General features: G+C 37.8%; 1 protein-coding gene across 1 annotated transcript in view; it reads right to left on the reverse strand.

Moving 5' to 3' along the window:
• GRIN3A (glutamate ionotropic receptor NMDA type subunit 3A) overlaps positions 1-18,307 on the reverse strand; it is a 150,463-nt gene that overhangs the window by 87,483 nt on the left and 44,673 nt on the right. Inside the window, exon 2 of the mRNA XM_036856781.1 lies at positions 14,701-15,305. Coding sequence (XP_036712676.1) covers positions 14,701-15,305 — 605 coding nt within the window. The remainder of the gene's footprint in view (positions 1-14,700; positions 15,306-18,307) is intronic.

Genomic DNA, 18,307 nt, shown 5'->3' on the forward strand with positions numbered 1-18,307 from the left:
CTGTTGTAAATGGTTAATTATATATTCTCACAAATTTCCAAGCTATGAAGGTTCTCAGCATCTTTAACATGTCTCATTTCTACTGCTCACCACATTCAATTGCAAATAAATCAGCTCAATAAATATATTATCTTTGGTGCAAGGAATAAGTTATAATACATATGTATATACTTTTATAATTGCTTAAAATTATATTCATAATTCTAGAAAATAGCCAAATCTTGTTATCAGTGTTTCTCCTTTTAGCGTGGAAGCAATCAACATGTCTGTCCCCATGCGGCCAGTCTAAGCTGCATGTTGGATACCATCCATGGAATAAAGAAAAAGATGATAAATAGACTTGCAGTTCCCAGGACAGCCTCAGGCTAACCTCCCTCTAAGTCATTAGAGAAAAACAATTGGCTCTGGCTCTAGAGAGAGCTTCTGCCAGAAGTCAAAGAAAGGAAAATTACCAACTGAATGATATACTGATTCCTAACCCTGGGAAGCAGGGCACTGTCAGTATATGTTCTGCTATGGACAAGGCAGGGAAATGCTTGGTCAGTCTCTGTCTTTCTTGAGTTTGGGAAGATAAGACAGTAAGAGGTAACATATGAGCTTGAGGCACCTCTGTACTCTTAATTATGGCCTTGTGTCAGAATAAAAGCCCAAACTTTGACATCAAACACTCCTGTGTTAGAATATTGGTCCACCCACCTTCTAGTATTGTCCTTGGACACAAATTTCTGAACTCTAAGCTTCAGTTTTGTCATCAGCAAAATGGTGGAGGTAATTACATTTTTATTTTTAAATTATTTCTACTGCAAGGGTTAGAAATAATGCATGTGAAGTATATACCACACCTTTTGACATAGAACAGATGTTCCAGATATGGTAACTATTATTTAATGTCATTCAAATTTTTTCAATCAAGGCTGTCCCAGGTCACTTTTCCTAGTCTTTTAATAGAACTTTTCTAGTTGGAGGCACAAAGTACTGCATTATGATAAACTCATAGAGGGTACTCAAGACTTATTTCAAATTAAAAGAAATTAAATTGAAATGTGGACTGTAACATAGAAGATTTTTATGAGGAGTTGGATGATACAGAATGTGTTTCTTCGTGAAACACATTCATCCATTGCTTGCCACAAACATTACTCTGTAATTTATAAATGCAAATACCAGTAGTAATAAGTTGTGCTGCCACAGAAGAAACATAGAAAAATCAGAAAGTGTGAAGAATATACTAATTTTCATTAGAGATATAAATGTAAATCACATTTGAAGATGCTACTGTCACTAAATGCAATGAAACTGCTCATTTTGGTAGATTGCGTATAATAGTAATTATTCATGTTAGCTCTCCCCAGTGGGACTCTACCACTTAAAATGAATTCTATTTAGCAACAAGTAGTGAAGTCTCAGTTATCTTAGACTTTCAAACAGTTTTCTGCTTCTTTAGGGAAGTAGGGAACCAAATCATTAAAATATACAGATTAATCAACTGATAATTACCTAGGTACTATAATAGAAGGGTGATTACAACTGTGTTTCTGATGAGCAGTTTACTGTTAGATTTGTTAAGACACACACACACACACACACACACTGACATAGCCTAGGGAATAAAACAGTTATTAGTAAATAGGTTAATTTTATTTGGTCAATTTAGTGATCAGGAAAGTAAAGTTAAAGTTGTAGAAAGAGAAGCCCTTCATTATTTTAAGAACAGTTGGGGCTTAATGATTATAGACTTTTAACTGGATGGACCTACGAAGGACTACCACTGAGTAAATATATACTTAAATCATCTCAGAAAAGCGGTCTTCAGGAATCTTTTAGAGATTATATAACTCCCTCATTCCAGTAAAACCTATTCCTCATTATCGATGTTAAATAGCATTCAACATGGCCATGACTAAAGAACAATGCTCAGTTGTCTTTGAGGCACTCATCTATCACAGAAAGACATATCAATCAGGATCTAAATGTCTTTCATTTTCCCAGATTGGAAAATCCAGTGTTTGTTTCACTGTGCAGTTGGCACCAAGAAATTGGGTGTCAGAGAATCCCCATTAATGATGGATTATTTCTATTTTATTTTCAGTTTTACAGAGAGGATAAATTAAAATAATCTCATTAATAGCTTTAGTTATTGTCACCTTCACTATGTATTCTTTGTAATGGAATGACAATGCATAGCCAAGTTTGAATATTCACTATGTTAGTTAAAAGATTACAGTGTTGAAATCTTGCTTTTGCTTGAAGTGATTTCTACCATGTTCCTTTTTATCTTGCCCTGGACTCTTCTTGGATGAACAAGAAAAAGGAAAATCAGGAATAATTTTATTGGCAAGATAAACTGATACAAATACCAGGCACTGTTCTTAATATGAGTTATAGAGATGAAAGACACACTCATTGTTCTCAAGGAGCTCAAAGTCTAGTGATGGGGAGTAAGAAAAGCAAACAGGCAATTCTAAACCAGTGTAAATAAGCATCCTGATGGAGGCAGAATTGGGTGCCATTGGAACAGAAAGCAAGGGCACCCACACTCTAGGGGTGACAAGGAAGGCTTCTGAGAGGAGCAGGTGCAAGAGCTGAGTCTTGAAGAAGGAATTACAGTTAACCAGGAAGAGAAGCTGGGGCTTGATGCTGTCAACACAGGGAGATGCATGTGCAAAAGCCAGAGACAGAGAGAGCAAGCTGCATGATGGTAAGTGGTAAGAAATAAGGCTGGAGATGAGGGTGGGAGATGAGTTACAAAAGGACTGAGGCCACGATAAAGCTAATGGAGAGCCATCGAGAGAATTTTTCTGGGGAGGGACAGGATCATCAGATTTGATTTTAGAAAGATTTTGTTTTCCTGCTAGCTATATAGGAAATGGTTTGGAAGGAGAAGGTGGCTGAGCACAGTTTCAGCTGTGAGGAATAATGCTCCTTTCTGCCTCTTGCTTCCTCTCTTCCTCTGTCTCTGCCTGTTTCACAAGGGCCTTAAGGTGACAAGGGCTAAGGTAATAACAGAAGTGGAGAAGATGGCAAAATCAAGAGATACATAGTTTCAAAAAGAAAAGTAGTGATTTTGAGAGGGTCAAATGCACATGATTGCATTTAATTCACAAACTGTATTAAGAATGTGTAAAACTCGGCTTGATGGAAGGTCATATAAATAAGACCTGGAGTATTTAAGTTGATTATCAGCTAAATGTAAGCCCACAGAGCACTGTGGGAAAAAAAAGAGAGAAAAGTAATCTTAAATTCTTTTAATAGTAATTTAGAGCCTGGGTCACAGGGACCAATAATAATACCACTACATTCTGTGCTGATCATACTACTGCTCCAGCCTAGCTATGAATTCTCAATAAATCTTCCAGTTCAAATATGATGAGGAAGGGTAGGAGGTGGAAAATTTAACAAGGGGTGGTAAGTATAACAATCTGATTGGAGAGCAGAGTAGAAACATATTCAGGTTGCAACTGAACTCTAGAGGCTTTGCATGTCCATTTTGTGAGACTGGATTTTATTTAACAGGAAAAGGGGAGCCATGAAGATTTCGAAGTAGAGTAATGATGTAACCATAAGTCTGCATTGGTAATACTGCTCTGGCAACAGGTACAATGTGTCCATAGGAAGGAAGAGATAGTGACCAGGAGACCACTTAGAAGACTAGTACAGTAGCTCTGTCATGGTATGATAAGGGTCTGAATCACACTCCATGAGTGAGAATCTGGTTTAGCACTGTGCCTTGTGCATAGTGAGTGTTTAACAAAGCAGATCAGGTATACATCTTTCTTATCAGCAGATCTCCCAAGATACCACTCTGCTTGAAAGAATAAAGGTCATTGGTTAATCTGCATGGAGGTAACTTATTACTTCAGTAAAATTCCCAATTATGTCACTAATTAAGAATATGTGTTGATTTGACTAGGAGCTGAGATAAAATCTGAACTTTTCAAATTATGTAAAAAATGTTTTTGAGACAGTTCACAAATATAAGCAAGATCAGTGTTTAATGTATTTAATATATTTTAGAAGCCACATTTGCACACGAAACTTGACTTACTAATTAAAAGATTTTCTTATTCATTAAAATAAATGAACAAAGATATTAAAACATCACCCGATCAATCATTTATTCATTCCATAATACTCACTTTTGCCAGGCACTATTCCAGATTCTGGGGGATATAGTAGTGAACAAAAGAGACAAAAATCTATGTAGCTTTTAGTCTATCGAGGGAACAGAATAAATATGATAACTAGGGAATATGAATGGGATGTTAGTGCTAAGTGCAAAGGAGAAAAAATAAAGCAGAGTAAGGAGATAAGATGTGTCAGGGTTGGTGGCAGTAGGGTGGAATTTTAGATTAGAGAGGCCAGGAGAAGGTGATATTTGAGTAAAGGGCTGAAGAAAGGGAAGGAGCTGACCAAGAGGATATCTGGGTAAAGAGCATTCCCTGTATAGGGAGCAAGGAGTCCAATGTCCTTGAGTGTGACTGTACCGGGTATGTTTGAGAAATAGTTAAGGGAGGGAGGGGCAGGAGAGTTAAAGACGAGGGCAGAAAAAACTTATGGGGAGTGGGAGGTGGGGAAAATAGGATTTTGTAGGTCCCTGTAAGGACTTTGTTTCTTCTCTACGTGAGATGGAAAGCCACTGGTAGGTTTTGAGCAGAGAAGTGATAAGATATGACCTACATTTTAACAGGCTCGTCTCAGTGTTGTGTTGAGATGGACTACAGAGAGACAAGAGCAGAAGCAGAAAGACCAGTTAGGAGGCTGTTTCAAACACCAGACAAAAGTTGATGATGGTTTAGACTGAGGTAGTAGCAGTGGAGGTGAGAAGAATTAGTTGGATCCTGATAAATTTTGAAGCTGCAACTGACAGGATTTGCTGATGGCTCATATAGTTTAGGAAAAGGAAACATAAGGATGACACCAAAGTTTTTGCCCTGAGCAATTGGAAGGATGGAGTTGCCATTAATTAAGATACAGAAAACTGTAGAAGAATCAGGTTGTGAGGTGGGTGAGAACCACCAGGAGTACAGTTTTGCTAATGTTAAGTTTGAGATAATTCATGGATATCTAAATGGAGTTGTCAAGTAGGTAGGTGGTGATCTTCCAGAGTTCAGGAAGTAGGTCTGGACTGGAGGTACAATTTGAGAGCCAAAAGTCTATATATGGTATTTAAGGAGATCACAATGGTAATTGTAGATGAGAAGAAGTTCAAGGAATGAGTCCAGGGCACTTCAACATTTGGAGGTGGTGCAGGTGAGGAAGAACTAGCAAAGGAAACTGAGAAGTAACCAGAGACATAAAGCGGGCTGTGTTGTGTTCTAGAAGCCAAGTGAAAAAGATATTTCAAGGAGGGGACACTGATCAGCTGTGTCAATGCTTCTAACAGCTCAAATGCAGTGAGGACTGAGAACTGACCGTTCACTTTAGAAACATGTAGGCCACTGGTGACTTCATGAGAGTAATTTCAGTGAAGTATTGGAGCCTAATGTTTCAAGGGAAAATGGAAAGAGAGAAACCGGAGATAACTCTTTAGAGAGTTATGCTATAAAGAGGAGAAAAATGGAATAGTGGTGGAGAGGAAAAATTAAGTACATATATAAATATAAGTATATATATATGTGCAGGCTTTTATGATGATGGGAATGATCTAGTAAAAATAGAAAAATTGTTGATGTAGGATAGAAGAGAGAGAATTCCTGGGACAGTTCCCTTGAGGGCCAAAAGGGATTGTGCTCTAAGGTGCAAGAGGAGGTGATGCTCTTTGCTGTGACAAAAGAGGAGTATGGACATGAGAGAAGGCAGAGAGAATACAGGGTCCAGAGGCAAGTAGGTGGGTGGATGTGGACAAGAGAGCTTGTGGAAGTTCTCTCTTGATTGCTTTAACTCATTTAGGGCATTTAAAAAGTAAATTATAGAGCTCATTATACTCTCCCCTTTATAATTCATTTGAGAGAAGGTTTATTGTATTACTCTCAAAATGAGACTGAAGGCACTCTTAAAAATGCAGAAAGCAAATAACTTTCATAAGAAATAGATCAATTCCAACTAAAATGTTTAGTGTTTTGTTTTCCCACTTGAGTTTGCAAGAGTAAGTTGTAAAACTACCTGGGCCTGCCACTTTCTAAAAAATTGTAATTTTTCAATCACTTTTTCAATCTCTTCTATTAAACTTTCTATTTCTCTGGGTCCATCTTGGCGAATGATATCCTCCTAAGAATTTGTTGCTATAGAACTGTATATAATATCATTTATACTAATCTTAGGATTTCTTCTAATTACTTAATTTGGGTTTTGTTAATTCCTTCTTTCTAGATCTCCTCCCACCTCTCTCTTTTCTGGGTTTTTGGAAGAGGAAATATTTGTGTTCGTATATTCTTTAATAATAGAATGTTAACTGCAGTATTTATCTTAATTTATTGGCTTAATTACATATTCATGTATTATTTTTACTTTTTAAAAACTTGCTCTAAAATTTACTAAAGTTAAGTTAAAATCTCCTACTGTAAATAATGTTGCCATGTTCTTAAAGATTTTAAGACCTGTTGCCCCTGATTTTTCTTCTTATTCAGCACATAAAGTTTTACTAATCTTATGTTTTTATATTCATTATAAATTTGTTATCTTTTCTTGTCTTGAACTAGTTCTGTCATAATCCCGTTGTTTCCAGTCTTCATTTTGGAGACGTATGAATCTACCTTTGTGTTGTCTAAATGCATCATCATCCTTATGTGTCTTCTTCCATGCCCAGTTGTTTATAAGTCATATATTTATTTCTACTTTGATCTTTTTTTCACGCATCAGCTTGTCTCTTTGCATGTCTATTGCTCTCATTTGTTTTTCATTTCTTTTAAAATTGCCCTCTTATCTTTGCTTTTTTCCCCTGTTATAGTTGCCTTCCATTAACTATCTATATCTGTATCTGGAAATATCTGTTTTGCTCTATAAATCCTTAAAATTTATTTTTCCCTTTGGGGAAAATTGTATCTCCAGTCCAGAACTCCTTCCTGAACTCTGGAAGATCACCACCTACCTACTTGACAACTCCATTTGGATATCTATGAATTATCTCAAACTTAACATTAGCAAAATTGAATTCCTGGTGGTTCTCACCCACCTCACAGACCTGATTCTTCTACAGTTTTCTTTATCTTAATTAATGGCAACTCCATCCTTCCAGTTGCTCAGGGCAAAAACTTTGGTGTCATCCTTATGTTTCCTTTTCCTAGCAACCACCTAATTGCGGCCAGTTAACTCCATCTTTGACTTTTCAGACTGTAAGATCCTCAACGGCATGGATTTTGACATTCTCCACATTCTGAGAGCAGTCTCTTCCATACAGTTGCTGTGAGGAATGAACAAATCCTCCCTTTCCCACTGCTCTGCTTCATAACACTGCAGGCTGTCCAGCTGAGACTTCAGCGTTCATCTAAGCATCTATCACACTGAGTCATCTTAGGATCTTAGGCACAACACGGTACCTGGACAGGATAACTGCTCAGTGATGTTTGTGGGATAAATGCAATTAAACACATGTTTTCTGCTCAAATCAGACATGGGTCTCTTCAAGAGCACTTCCTCACATTGCCAGAAGAATGGGACTCAATCAGCCAGGAAGTATTGATATTGTAATTGTAATTTATAGATTATTCAGAGCATTAAAATTCCAGTACATTTCTCCCTGAACAATGGAGAGTATCAAAAATAGAAATTAGTTCTATGGGAAACCTCTCTGACGATAAGGAATTTAATAGGAATTGGAAATTGCTAAATTTCAATCTTTAAAGCAGAGGGCCCCACATTGTAACCATTGACTATATCCTCTTTTAAAACAACTTACAAAGCTCATCTTTTAAAATAGATTTCTATCAGCTAATGAACAAACAGCAATTTAATAACATATTAAATGTACATACGTACACACATGGACCATTGGGGTCTGTTTTGCCAATAAGTGAAACTATAGAGTGGAAGGAGAGCTCTTGTCCTTCTTGACTTTTTTCCCAAGAGGAGAAAAATATCAATACTAATCTTTGTGATTGAGTCATGTTTGAATATACTTCTTGGGCTGTGTGTGTGATGTGATGGGATCACTAAGTCAAAAAGTCAGACACATAGACATAGTGCTCTATTTTTCTGCTTTCATGTGGCACAACTGGCAAGCTGGTACTTCTTTTTTTTCTGTGTTTTTCTCCCACAGTAGTTAGATCTGTTCCATATTCTTAGGTTGTTTTCCTTTCCTTTCATTTTTTGATATAAACCTTGACTTCTCTCCGCAATTATGGCCTGTGCCCATCCCTTGGACGGCTCCTCTTGCTTTGTGTAATATCCCACCTTAATTCCTTCTAGCTCTCTAGATCTGGCTCCAGCACTAGTCCAGGTGATGATATCCCTTCCCTTAGCATAGCCCTGTCAATGGAACACTATGTAGTATTTGCCACTGGAAGTTGAAGTGGCCCTGGGATAGATCTAGAATTCAGAATACCTCTTTTTTTGACATATTTCCAAATTTTATAGTAGATGCATACAAAGTAAAAAGTATTCAACAAAGAATATAATCACAATTTCCACTCAGGCAAAGAGAAGCTTGGAAGTTCTCCTAATGTGGGAAATGTCCACAGTTTAAAACCTGCTGGAAGCTAGATTAAGCAAATTTAAGCTGTATTCTTCAAAACAGGGTCCTGAGGGAATACACATCTTTCACTGTTCCTTATTTGAGGCCCCCATGACTTAGAGAAGATTTCGACACAGCTCTTGGCATGACTTAAGTGACATAGAGGGATGGGCAAATTCAAAGGATTTAGCCAAATTAGTCCAGTGACAGGAGTTCTTACTGGAAACATCTGGAAACACAGACCTTAACTGTTGTCCTTAAGATTCATGACACCAAAGCATGTGTTTTCTAGAAGTACTGACTCCGTGGTAGCCTTGCAGAGAAAGTTAACTTAGGAGTAACAGCTGGACACACTAGGTCACCCCACAGTAATGGGTTCTCCTTGGGGACCCAAGGAACCAGTGTTAACATCATCCAACCCCTGGCTTTCAGGTTCAATGCAACTGCATTTCTTTTGAGTACATGTTGAAACACACAGGCTAACTAGTTTGGCTCAGTAGAGGTCTGTAGGACAAGAACACTTACACATGGGTAATCGCACCTCCTGATTTATATAGCTTTTGGCTGAAAGAATATGAATGACAAAGTAATGGGATCCCAGTTAAGGAAAGTTTATATTAATTCTGAAAGAGCCTGCAACTTGGATTTAGACAGTTTAAACCTTCCCCTATAAAGTACTAACTGAATGACCTTAGGCATACCACTTAACTTTTCAAGGTAGGAATCCTTATAATTAAGGAAATAAAATTTTCTAGAGATTAAATAACTTTGGCAGGGTCACAATGCCAGTAAATTATTGTAAAGGTGAATGGGAATACCCCAGGTTAGAATTATATCATGCCACCTCAGGTTCTCCTGGAACTCTTCTACTATCCAGCAATGAGACCAGGAACATCATCAATTTATACCTTGGGACTTTTGAATGGGTATTTGTTTTAGTCTTTTTTTTCTGAAGCTTCCTAGTGCCTCATAATACATGGCACATATATGTTCTGGATAATACATGCAGAATCAATCAATAAAGCAACATTTACTATTAATGAAAGGCCAGTGAATCTTGGTATTGCTTGACCATGTAAGCATAAAGATAGCCTGGAGGGGAAAGAGTCTCTCTAGCACATTGAACCATTTTTCAAGGACAACTGAGGAGAGGGCCTAACAATGCCAGGTAATGCCAGAGGATAATCACTAGTAGAATGGGTGTTGTCTCAGTGAGGAATGATAACCAAACTGCTAGGTCAAAAAAAATGGATAAAAAATATGGATAAGTGGAAGAGCATATTGTCTCTCGCTGAAAGAACAAAAGAAGGGGGTTGTAAGCTTCCTGGGAGCAGGGCCCCTGTTTTCTATTCTTTGTGTCTCCAGCATTAGCTAAGGTCCTAGCCTAATATTAGTAAGCTTCAACATATGTTTGTGGATGAATAAATGAATTAATCACTGCCCACTTGATACAGAACTGAAGTGCAGAAGCTATTCCAAGAAGAAAGGCATGATTCCATAGCCTGCTGAGAAGCTAGACTAACTATCAGGACTATGATTAATTAGCTAAAGGGTCAGGGACTTCTTAGGCCAAGGGGAACAAGGTGTCTATCGATGTCTAGGGTCTTGGAATTATTAAAGGAAGGATAACTGCCTTTGACCAGGCTATGAATAACTCAAGGGGCTCTCTCTCCAGAAACATAGATTCATTACCACCCTGGGCCTTCAGATAAGCATGGGCAAATCCTAACCCTAAGAACAGCAGGGAAGTCCTCAAACTCCTATTCATTTTCAACAGAGTCTGGTGTTTAGAATGAGGTAAGGGAGTAAATGTGGGCAAAGCTAAAACAGATTTGGAGAAATAAAAATTTTTTATATCTTAATGGTTTTTAAAAAATTACTCGCAAGGATTTTATGCTGTATTACTTTATTTGGTTAATTTGTTACAGGATTATGATTTTATAAATATGTCATCCCTAATGTTCTGCCATTCAAGTGACATCCAGACTGCATATAAAATGCATACTCCTTAGCTTGGCATAAAAGCTTTGTGTGGCATGCTATCAAATTAACAACTTTTCCAGAATCATGTCAGATTCTCTTCATATGCAATGTACATGCCAACTGTACTAAATTTCTTTCACATCTTGGTAAATTTGCATGTGCCATTTTCTGTGCCTGTGAGGAAATGTTTGCTCCAAACCAGAAAACTCCTATTCATTTATCAAGATCCAGTTCCAGTATTTCTTCCTCATCATCAACTCTCTGAGAAGAGTTAATTATTTCCTCCTCTGTGTATTTGAACATATTTCTATTTTTAAGAATAACATATCCCTTTGTTTTATAACCATTTACTTACTTTTCAACCTCATGCACTAGGCTGCCAGCTCCAAAATGGCAGAATGCAACTCTTCATTTTGTCTGCCTCACCCTAGTTCAACAAATAGTCACTGACTACACAGAAACACCTTTGCACATGTATTTGTGAAGTTACTGCCAAGTAATATATCAGATATCATTGCTTCAAAGTAATTAACATTTAATAAAACAACTTGCAAATAAATTGTTAAAGATCACAGTATGAACTTGGCCCCCAAGTGGTTTTGTCTACATTTAGTTATGATGGATGTTTGCTCTGGCATGTGGGGACCCAGGAGGAATTAAATCCTTTTTACCTGTTATTACGTCTATGTAGTCTGCCATGAGAAATGATTATTTTCTAGTCTAAAGGCCTATGCTGAAAAAGCCACGTTTTTGGTGATTTCATTAACATTTTAAAATGTTAACAATTCTGTCAGCCTAAACTGAAAATGACTGTGTGAGAAATGAAAGCTTGCATAACTCTGACACTCGATATTCATGGCTCATTATCCTCACGACTTTCATTATGCAGTGAGGAAGTAGGGTCAGCCTCACAAAATTCAGGAATAATTAAGAAAATTACTATATGGAGATGTGACTTATGGACTGAGAATAACGAACTTTCTAAAAAGACTGTATTCAACAAAATAAATAAGGATGATGAAAAATCCACAGATGTTTTATAGCTTAAGGCAGCTTTTCAGTTATTCATTATAAAGACTCCTTGAAGGCTTTTGCTCACTTCCCTTGACCCTTTCCTGAACACTTTGAAACTTTCTCTTTGACTGTATTCCTCAGGGAGTTTAAGAAGTCCTAGGCATATTTCCTGAAGTTCTTTAAGTTCATTCTCAAACACATCCACGGAGATGAAAATATTGTTGCTGACCTGTATACACTGTGAATTGCTTCCAGGCTCCAAACCTCACACTCTTCTTTCACAACTTTCGAAGTTTGTGGAATAATCATGTGGAAATAGCCACAAGGGCAGAGGTTATCTGCTAACCTAACATTCTATCAAAAAAAAAAAAAAAAAAAAAGGAAAAGAAAACCGGATGGTATCTAGGTAAGTTAAAAAAACTCTGTTTTTAATTTAGACAAAATTATTTATTAACCACCCATTATTCTTCTAGAACAACAGATGGTGTAGGTTGTAAATATAATATAAAATTTCCTTTTCTTTCTACGTTAATTTCAATAAATGTCTATTAAGTAGCTGCTATATGCCAGGCATTAAACTAAGTTCAGTAGTGTCTCCACTTAATAGAATTTATATTTTAGTTCAGAAGTCAGACACATAGACAAATAATGATGATGGAATAGACTAAGTACCATCATATAATTTCAGGTACAAAGTGCCATGAGATCTTTATAGAAGGAGGCACATAACTTTAATATAAATTAAATTTTGAGGAGCCAGAAAGATCAGTTTGATCTTGATAAAATGAACCCCTAAAGTATATACAACCCAAGTCAACAAATATTTCTCTCTGTAGCTTCTAAACATTTTTAGGATCCAAACAGAATTATTTTTCTTGTGCTCTCCATTTTATGTAAGACAGAAAGACATTGAAAACTTTAATATAGTTTTCACAAGTGGTTTTTCCTGTCTATTGTTTAAGATTGTCCTTCCAAAATAATGACTATTTGAAATTATAACTAAAGGCTTTGCTTATATTTTTGTTATGAAGGAGGATGTTTCTTATCCTAGATAAAATCCTGAGCCTCAGTGAAGTGCTAGTTGAAAAACAGTAGATTAGGACTTCCCTGGTGGTGCAGTGGTTAAGGATCTGCCTGCCAGTGCAGGGGACATGGGTTTGAGCCCTGGTCTGGGAAGATCCCACATGGCGCGGAGCAACTGAGCCCGTGCACCACAACTACTGAGCCCGCGTGCCACAACTATGAAGCCTGCGCACCCTAGAACCCATGCTCCGAAACAAGAGAAGCCACCACAATGAGAAGCCGGCACACCACAACAAAGAGCAGCCCCCGCTCGCCACAACTAGAGAAAGCCCGTGCACAGCAACGAAGACCCAATGCAGCCAAAAAAAAAAAAAAGATTAAAAAAAAAAAAAAGATTAGTTTTGGATAGTGGCTATAAAATAAAACATGCGTAGACCTTATTGTTTTTTCATAGACTTTAATCTTGAGGAAATTCAAATACATTATGGAAAAAATGGAAAGTTCATTTGATGATAGGACATCTAATTTTATCATTTATAGATTCCTAATAAGTGAATTTTTGAGATATTTTATTTTATTAACAACATTCTTTAAGGAGTGTGTAGGCTGTGCTTAAACTCTGCCATATATATGGCATTTAGCATGTTGCCTTGTGCATAGTACGTGCTCAATCCATACATGTGAAATTAAAAGTAAAATGCTTTGCACCTTCTGATCTTTCCTCAAACGTTCATGTCTTTTTTTTTTTTTAATTAATTAATTAATTAATTAATTAATTTTTGGCTGTGTTGGGTCTTCGTTTCTGTGCGAGGGCTTTCTCTAGTTGCGGCAAGTGGGGGCCACTCCTCATCGCTGTGCGCGGGCCTCTCACTATTGCGGCCTCTCTTGTTGCGGAGCACAGGCTCCAGACGCACAGGCTCAGCAGTTGTGGCTCACGGGCCTAGTTGCCCCGCGGCATGTGGGACCTTCCCAGACCAGGGCCCGAACCCGTGTCCCCTGCATTGGCAGGCAGACTCTCAACCACTGCACCACCAGGGAAGCCCACGTTCATGTCTTTTAAAAGGCAAGACACCATGAGGTTACCTTGTGCTCCTCAACACAGTCAAATGTCCCTGTTCCAAGAGGACTTCCTAAAATGGGGCCAGACTATAGCTAAGCCTTCATCTCTGAAACAGCAATAATTCTCTGATTTGGCCTCTCTGACCGTAGGTGCTCCATTTCAGGAAAAAATCTAGGCCCCTTTAAAATATCCTTTAAGGATTTCTCCTTTTTCCAGGGATCATGAAAACCATGTCTATAGGATGAATTATTCTTTAACTTAAACAGGCTTTTTCATTCTAGATTCTGAACCAGATTGAGGAACTGGAAAAGAAAGGTATACATTTTACTCTTGTGGAACTCTTAGTTCTATCTATCTATCTATCTACTTACCTATCATCTACCATCTACCTATCACAACTCCTCCATGGATAGTAGGATCTACTGTTATATCTTTTTTACATAAATGGGTATAGGACATAGGAAACTAAGGCTCAGAGAAGTTAAATCTCTTGACCAAGTCATGCAAAGCTAAAATTCAAGCATAGGGAGTCTGGCTCCAGGGTCTATGTCTTTAGTCCCTTCTCTATTCTGCCTTATTCATCATGGCCTGGGAGTAGACAGAAAAGTCTATCTCCAGCGTGACTAATTTTTTTCTCTGTATAGATTTAGAGAGATTTGTCCAAGTCTGTTGATATAGGAATGAGTGAGCAGGGATGGAAACATTTGTTGTGCATCTACTATGAGCTGAGCAGTGTTAGGTACTTTTCATGTAGAATTTTGTGGTGTCTTTATTCTAATATATCAAGCTATTTAATATTATCTTAGTTTACTAATTAGAAAACTGAGGCTCAGAGTTTTTAAATAGCTTGCCAAGAACACATAGCTAGTATGGGACTAAGCCAGGATTTAAAAGTGGGACTGAGGATTCCCCACTATATGCCATGTGCTTTCTGCAAATGGGATAGATAGGGAGATTTTACTCCCTATCACAGCCCTGTGATTGGGGATGTAAACCAGGTCTTGCATCCTACCTTGATAAATATTGTCCTGAAGTGAGATTTGCAGTTTCCACATCCATGCAGTTCATCGTGCTGGGAATGAGAGCAAGTTCTGGCTGGATCATGGTGGCTGTGGCCACAGCTCTTGCGACCAGTTCCATGGCATCTTGTACATAGTACTCAAAGACAGACTGTGTTGTTTTTCCATGAGCAATGAGCCCTAAGGGCAGACCTTCTGTCCTCAGTTGCTCAACATTCTGGGAATCCCCCAGCACCCAACGAAGCTCAGGGGGTGCTACCCCAAACTGGGTGGTAATTTCGAAAATCCGCCGGATACTTTCCATGTCGCAGCCAAACATCACCATTGTGGGCGTACTGTTCTTAACGCTCTCAAGCTGGACCTGCAGGAAGCTCAAGAGGTCCTCAGTGGAGGAGAGGTTGATGGTGATGTTGATGATAGAGCCCAGGTGGAACTTGGAATTATTCTGGGTAAGGACGAGGAAGTCGGTGATGTTCCAGTCTTCCTGGCACAGCAACAAGCTAAAATTGTACCAGTTGTTCATGGTCAGGATTGAGACAGTGACATCAGCATCAGAACTTAATGAATTTTCTAAACTCAGTTGGAGGTGAAGGGGATTCTGTATTTAAAGATATGAAAAAGAAGAATTAGAAAGTAATGGCCAAAGATTATAACATAGGGTACTTTTGCTTTCTTATGAGGCTTCATCTTTTATTTTTCCCTATGATATTCAAGTGCCTCTGGGATAAAATTCCCATAATTTTGAAAGCTATGTTTCTTGTCTAACGGAATTGATTCCTTACAACTGATTTCCTTATAATTTTTGCTCAGACTACCAAAGGGCAGATGATTCTTGGTGTAAATGTCAGGGGTGACACAACTGTACATTTAGTCTTACATTTTTATCAGGCTTGTCTACTTCCTACAGACAGTCTCCTTTAGGCATCCCATTTCTAACTATCCCTCTTCTTAACTCATTTGTTCAATTTTCCTGTCAGGTGAAATAATTGAAAGAAATTACTTTTGCTTTCCTTTAAAACTACTAGTAGAAAAATCTTAAAACAGTGCAGGTGCTTGTATTAAGGATGGTGTGGAAAAAGGATGCATCATAGTTTCCCAAACTTCTAGCCCCTGAGGAAGGCACATTTAATATATGTGGTGCTATATTTGAATGTTTATGTTCCCCAAAATTCATATGTTGAAATCCTAATCCCCAATGTGATGGTATGAGGTGATGGGGCCTTTGGGAAGTAATTAGGTCATGAGGGCAGAACCCTCATGAATGAGATTAATGTCCGAGAGGCTCAAAAGAATTCCCTTATCCCTTCCACAATATGAGGACACAGTGAGAAGCTGGAAGTCTGCCACCATGCTGGGACCCTGATTTTGAACTTCTAGCGTCCAGAATTGTGAGAAATGAAATTCTGTTTTTTACAAGCTACCCAGTCTGTGTTACAGCAGCCTAAATACACTAATACATATGGAATAATTAACAATATACTCATAAAAATTAAATACATAGTCTAATATTGAAGGTTTGATTGCATTTCTGTATCTACTGAGACTGGATTCTTGCTGTGAAAGGTGAAATGTGTGCCATTTAAATGCATTTATGTAACTTCCACCACAATTTCATCTACTTATAGAACTCACCAACTCAATGAAAGAAAAGTATCTTATTTGAAAAATCACAAACTATTAATCATATAGATGAAGTGGAAATAGTCCTCTAATGAATGAATCTGTTATTTGTTCTTCCTGAGAGCAGACTTTTGACATATTTATCCTTTAACACTGACATCCTGAGGATGGTTAGCACAATGCTTTACACAGTGTAGTGTACAATAGACACAGTCCAAATTGAACTAAATATGGTCCCATTTTGGAGCTATTAGACTACTGAACTATTTTTCAGAACTTGCCAAACATTCAGGTCAATAACATGAGGAGGGCTTTCTCAGTAAAATTTCATGCCCTTGTACAAAAGGAAAGAAGTGTGGCCTTCCTTCATCTACCAAAAAGTGTATAACAAGAAATAGAGTTTGAACTGAACTTTGAATTCTTTGAAGGGTTAAAAGGATTCTGATATGTGTAGAATAAGGAGTGAGGATTCCAAAGGAATTTATGGGAGAAAAACTATGACCAAAGGCAGTAAATGAGAGTAATCATAATGGTAAGTAGGAGGGAGTCTTAAAATTTATTTTGATAACTTGACTTTTGCAAATTAAGCTTTTGAGCAAGACTTGTAATGATAAAACCAGAGCTTTTGGAGGATCATCTATGGGTAGCATTCAAAAGGGAGAGGGAAAATAAGCCTTCTAAGATTTCGATTAGGTGCTAAGGGTTTAAACTGGAAGCCAGTGTTGGTAATGATAGGAAGAGTGATTAAAAAAAAGGTTTTTTTAAAATTAAAATGTAGTGACAAGGTCAGATGGAAGAAGCAAAAAGAGAAAGGTGTCAAAAAACCAGGAGGTAGGTAGTTCCTGTTTCTAGGCTTGGGATGCCATATAAGATAAAGGACCATAAGCTTCATTTCCTCACTCTTACTACTGATGAATTTAAATTGCTCCAGAGAGTTCTTTCTGTCCTCCTCTTTTAACTTTCTTCCTTTCCTTCTTCCTTTTTATATCCTCCTGTGCCTTAACCCTCTTCCAGAATCAGTGAGCAATGGAAGGCAAGCTATGCATTTAGCTGGCAGGAACAAATTATTCCCAACTGTTTTCTTGGCCTCAGTTCCCTATTCTGTTGCCAGTTTTCTTTCTAAAACATAAATATGACCGTATCATTCTTCTGCACCGTAACCTCTGAATCACCCATAGGACAAATTTCAAACTTCACCTCTAACACTCCAAACATGTACCCCAAGACAGGTCATAGTGGACAATTTATTTTTCTTGTGTCAGAGTGAGCATTTTCACATCTACACAAATTTGATATGCTGAATTCTCCACCTGTGAATGTACTTGCGTATATTCATATTCATCCTTCAGAACTCAACTCTTGCATGCAGATTTCCAGAAACTAGCTTACGTTCCACTTACTACTGTTTCTGCTGCTGAGCTTTTTTTCTCACAGTATTTTGGCCCTTTTGATTTCCTGCAATGGTGAACTGGGTTTTTGTTTGACTGCTCCTCTGACTGTTGCCCAAGCAGAATTAATCGTCTCATGTCTATGTCAGGGTGTCATTTTGTTCATCCCTCTATTACAGCACCCTTCATACTGTAAGTTAGTTATTTGGTTAAGTGTTTATCTCTCACACTAGACTGGAAGCTCCTTTAGGATAAGGACCATATCTTAATCATCTCTTCTAACACAGTTATTAGTTAACCAGAGATAGTATTTATCAACTGGAATTTTCTTTTGTCCATCCTGGGCTATGATCATAATCTTGTCACTGAAAGACTGAGAAGAAAACCATTTCCAGCAGAGCTGTATGACCCAATATTTTGCCCCCAGTGGGGACAAAGGCCCATCTATCCACTTCCTACAGAGAGATTCATTAAATCAGTATGTGAGGATCATGTTCTAATGGAGGCAGAGATGAAAATGTTCTCCTCTTGCTAAATAGGGAAGTAAAATTAGCTAATCACATTGAGCATTTAGCACCAGAGAGACAAATGC

This window comes from Balaenoptera musculus, chromosome 6 (assembly GCF_009873245.2).
Source record: "Balaenoptera musculus isolate JJ_BM4_2016_0621 chromosome 6, mBalMus1.pri.v3, whole genome shotgun sequence".
In the NCBI taxonomy this organism is placed as follows: Eukaryota; Metazoa; Chordata; class Mammalia; order Artiodactyla; family Balaenopteridae; genus Balaenoptera; species Balaenoptera musculus.